Source organism: Triticum aestivum, chromosome 6A (assembly GCF_018294505.1).
Source record: "Triticum aestivum cultivar Chinese Spring chromosome 6A, IWGSC CS RefSeq v2.1, whole genome shotgun sequence".
In the NCBI taxonomy this organism is placed as follows: Eukaryota; Viridiplantae; Streptophyta; class Magnoliopsida; order Poales; family Poaceae; genus Triticum; species Triticum aestivum.
This window is the reverse complement of record NC_057809.1, coordinates 575,329,796-575,333,729: the sequence shown is the minus strand read 5'-3', so window position 1 is coordinate 575,333,729 and position 3,934 is coordinate 575,329,796. Positions and strand designations below refer to the sequence as shown.

Sequence of the window (3,934 nt, the reverse complement as noted above, 5' to 3'; positions counted from 1 at the left end):
CACCTGTCAGTGACCCAACTGCACCCTGCAGTACGTCAGAGGAGCCTCGTCCCCGAAAGCAAGTTGGCCCACCTGTCAGTGACCCAACTGCACCCTGCAGTACGTCAGGGGAGCCGAGTCCAGGTTGCGGGCACTAGTACCCAGCTCGTTCGGCAGCATGTGTTGGCGGTGTTGGGTGCCACTGGTCACCTTGTTGCCTCACGGGGAAGGCAGGAACCGCGTAGTGCGACCGCGGATAGTCGCGGAGCTGTTGTTGCCCACCCTGGCCGCCGGGGATGCCGTGGACAAGGAGCTCTTGCCCCAGTCCATTTGTGAGCAGCGCAGGGCAATGCAGAGACTAGCTCCTGCTAGTCCGGTGCATACGAGCTCGACGAGTCCATGGTAAGCTTGGTCGAGTCCGCTTCCCGCCATGGTGGAAGGGAGGGAAGGGGACTTGGAGAGGAAGAAGATAGGACGGGAGTGGTGCAGAGTGGTTGAGTGCGTAGTGGTGTAGAGTGGTCGTAGACGGTCTTAGCACCACTAGCACCAAAGTGAATCGTCTGATAATAATCGTAATTGGGTGTGCCTAGGTCTTAGAGATATTGCCAAGTCTCACTCAATTAACATAACATGCAAGAGAGAAAAAATGTAAAATCTCACGGATATAACATCAATCAGACTTAACAACCAAGTCTCAGTCGACTAATACTCAGCAAGACTGTCAGTAATTAAATAAGTTGGCCTCTCGCCATCACATGGGGAATCTGCGGTCTTGTCTCTCCGTTGCTTGCCAACACAAATCACTAACTCTACTCACCTTGGTACGTCCTCAACAAAACACGCACGCAACTGCTGCTCCCCTACAGAGTCCAGCGACCCTGCATTATAAAAGGCGCCGTATCGCCGGCATGCTTGAGCACGCACGAGGCACGAGCGAGCAAACAGAGTCCACCATAGCTCAGATGATGGTGGCGGCGTAGGCACCAGAATCTCCACGGGAAACCAAACCATACTCTGCCACGAGACGCGAGACGAGAAGATCTCCAATCCGCAGCTGAGCCGCGAATCCAAGATCCACACGACCGCACACCCCACCCTCCCCACGGGCCCGCCTCCCTCCCTTTAATCACCGCCGATTGGATCCCATCACCACCAGCCCAATCACCATCGTCATCGCCTCGCATTGACCAATCCATCTCTTCCGGCGCCATGGCCATGGCGAGCCGCAAGCTGCTACTCCTCCCGTGCCTCGTCCTGCTCTTCGTCGCCGCGGCAGCGGCACTGGTCGAGGCAGCCCAGCCGCAGTCCACGTACATCGTGCACCTCGCGCCCGACCACCCGGCGCTGTCCCTGACCCCCGCGCGCGGCGGACGCAACGCGCTGCTCGGCCCACTCCTCGGCCTCCCGCGCCGCCTGAGCGCGCCGCGGCCGCGCCTGCTCTACACCTACGCGCGCGCCGCCACGGGCGTGGCCGCGCGGCTCACGGACGCGCAGGCGGCGCACGTCGCGGCCCAGCCGGGCGTGCTGGCCGTGCACCGCGACCAGGCGCGCCAGCTCCACACCACCCACACCCCGGAGTTCCTCCACCTCAACGGCGCGGCCGGGCTGCTCCCCGCCGCGTCCGGCGCCGTGTCCGACGTCGTGGTGGGCGTGCTCGACACCGGGATCTACCCGCTCAACCGCAGCTCCTTCAAGCCCGTCGGCGACGGCCTCGGCCCCCCGCCCTCCTCCTTCTCCGGGGGCTGCGTCTCGGCTGGCAAGTTCAACGCCTCCGCCTTCTGCAACGGCAAGCTCATCGGCGCCAAGTTCTTCTACAAGGGGTATGAGCAGGCCCTCGGGCACCCCATTGACGAGACGCTGGAGTCCAAGTCGCCGCTGGACACGGAGGGCCACGGCACCCACACCGCGTCCACGGCCGCCGGCTCGCCGGTGGACGGCGCCGGGTTCTACGACTACGCGCGCGGGAGGGCCGTCGGCATGGCCCCCGGCGCGCGCATCGCCGCGTACAAGATCTGCTGGAAGGCCGGCTGCCTCGACTCCGACATACTCGCGGCGTTCGACGAGGCCGTCGGCGACGGCGTCAACGTCATCTCGCTCTCCGTCGGCTCCACCTACGCCGCCGACTTCTACGAGGACTCCATCGCCATCGGCGCCTTCGGGGCGGTGAAGAAGGGCATCGTCGTCTCCGCCTCCGCGGGCAACTCCGGCCCCGGAGAGTACACCGCGAGCAACATCGCGCCGTGGATACTGACCGTCGGCGCATCCACCGTCGACCGTGAGTTCCCCGCCGACGCGGTGCTCGGCGACGGCAGCGTGTACGGCGGCGTGTCGCTGTATGCAGGGGAGCCCTTAAACTCCACCAAGCCCCTCGTGTACGCCGCGGACTGTGGCTCCCGGCTTTGCCTCATCGGCAAGCTTGACAAGGACAAGGTCGCCGGAAAGATCGTCCTTTGTGAGCGCGGAGTCAACGCTCGTGTCGAGAAGGGCGCGGCCGTCGGGAAGGCCGGCGGGATCGGCATGATTCTCGCCAACACGGAGGAGAGCGGCGAGGAGCTCATCGCCGACCCCCACCTCATCCCGTCGACAATGGTGGGGCAGAAATTCGGCGACAAGATCAGGCAGTACGTCAAGATCGACCCGTCCCCGACGGCGACCATCGTCTTCCACGGCACGGTCATCGGGAAGTCGCCGTCCGCGCCGCGCGTCGCGTCCTTCTCGAGCCGCGGCCCCAACTCCCGCGCGGCGGAGATCCTCAAGCCCGACGTCACGGCTCCCGGCGTCAACATACTCGCGGCATGGACCGGCGAGGCCTCCCCGACCGACCTCGACATCGACCCGAGGCGCGTCCCGTTCAACATCATCTCCGGGACGTCCATGTCGTGCCCGCACGTGAGCGGCCTCGCGGCGCTGCTCCGGCAGGCGCACCCGGAGTGGAGCCCCGCGGCGGTCAAGTCGGCGCTCATGACCACGGCGTACAACCTGGACAACTCCGGCGAGATCATCAAGGACCTGGCCACCGGCGACCAGTCGACGCCGTTCGTCCGCGGCGCTGGGCACGTGGATCCCAACAGCGCGCTCGACCCCGGGCTGGTGTACGACGCCGACACCTCCGACTACATCGGCTTCCTGTGCGCGCTGGGGTACACGCCGTCCCAGATCGCGGTGTTCACCAGGGACGGCTCCGTCGCGGACTGCTCGGAGAAGCCCGCCCGCTCCGGCGACCTCAACTACCCGGCGTTCGCGGCTGTCCTCTCGTCGTACAAGGACTCGGTGACCTACCACCGGGTGGTGCGCAACGTCGGCGGCGACGCCGGCGCGGTGTACGAGGCCAAGGTGGAGAGCCCCGCGGGCGTGGACGCCACGGTGACGCCGGCCAAGCTGGTGTTCGACGAGGAGCACCGGAGCCTGGCGTACGAGATCACCCTGGCCGCGTCCGGCAACCCGGTGATCGTGGACGGCAAGTACTCGTTCGGGTCGGTCACGTGGAGCGACGGCAAGCACAATGTCACGAGCCCCATCGCCGTGACGTGGCCGGAGAGCGCCGGAGCAGCGTCCATGTAGAGATGTAGCGACGCTGGTGTCACACGACTGTTTGAGTTTACTCTGCGCGCGCCTGTGAATGTCTACTCCATTATTATTAACTCTGGAATAATTTATTTTGGGTCATAATACTGTCTCGTGCTCGATGTTGTTTATTCCGCTCTGCACCACCGTGTACATGCCACAAGAGAAAAGAAAATACCGGTGTGGATTATGAACTTGTTCATAAATACCGGTGTGAAAATACCAATCATAATTCTCCAGGTCAGCTTGTCTAAGTGACTTAATTATTAAGTATAAAAGGAAAAGAAAGGGGTGTGTTTAGGGCACATCTAGATGTGCTCTAGTTATTGCACATCTAAATGAGTGAGTTAAGTGTAAAGAAAAAAAGAAAAAAGACAAAGAAAAGGTTTGC

The 3,934-nt window shown here is 62.8% G+C and overlaps 1 protein-coding gene across 1 annotated transcript; it reads left to right on the top strand.

The window, feature by feature from the left end:
• Positions 1–1,272: 1,272 nt before the first annotated feature.
• On the top strand, positions 1,273–3,645 carry LOC123128628 (subtilisin-like protease SBT1.4; the record flags this gene model as incomplete). The annotated part of the gene is given in 1 exon segment (XM_044548685.1): positions 1,273–3,645. A coding segment is annotated over 1 exon segment (2,268 nt), but the record flags the coding sequence as incomplete, so codon positions are not given.
• Between the last annotated feature and the right edge of the window lie 289 nt (positions 3,646–3,934).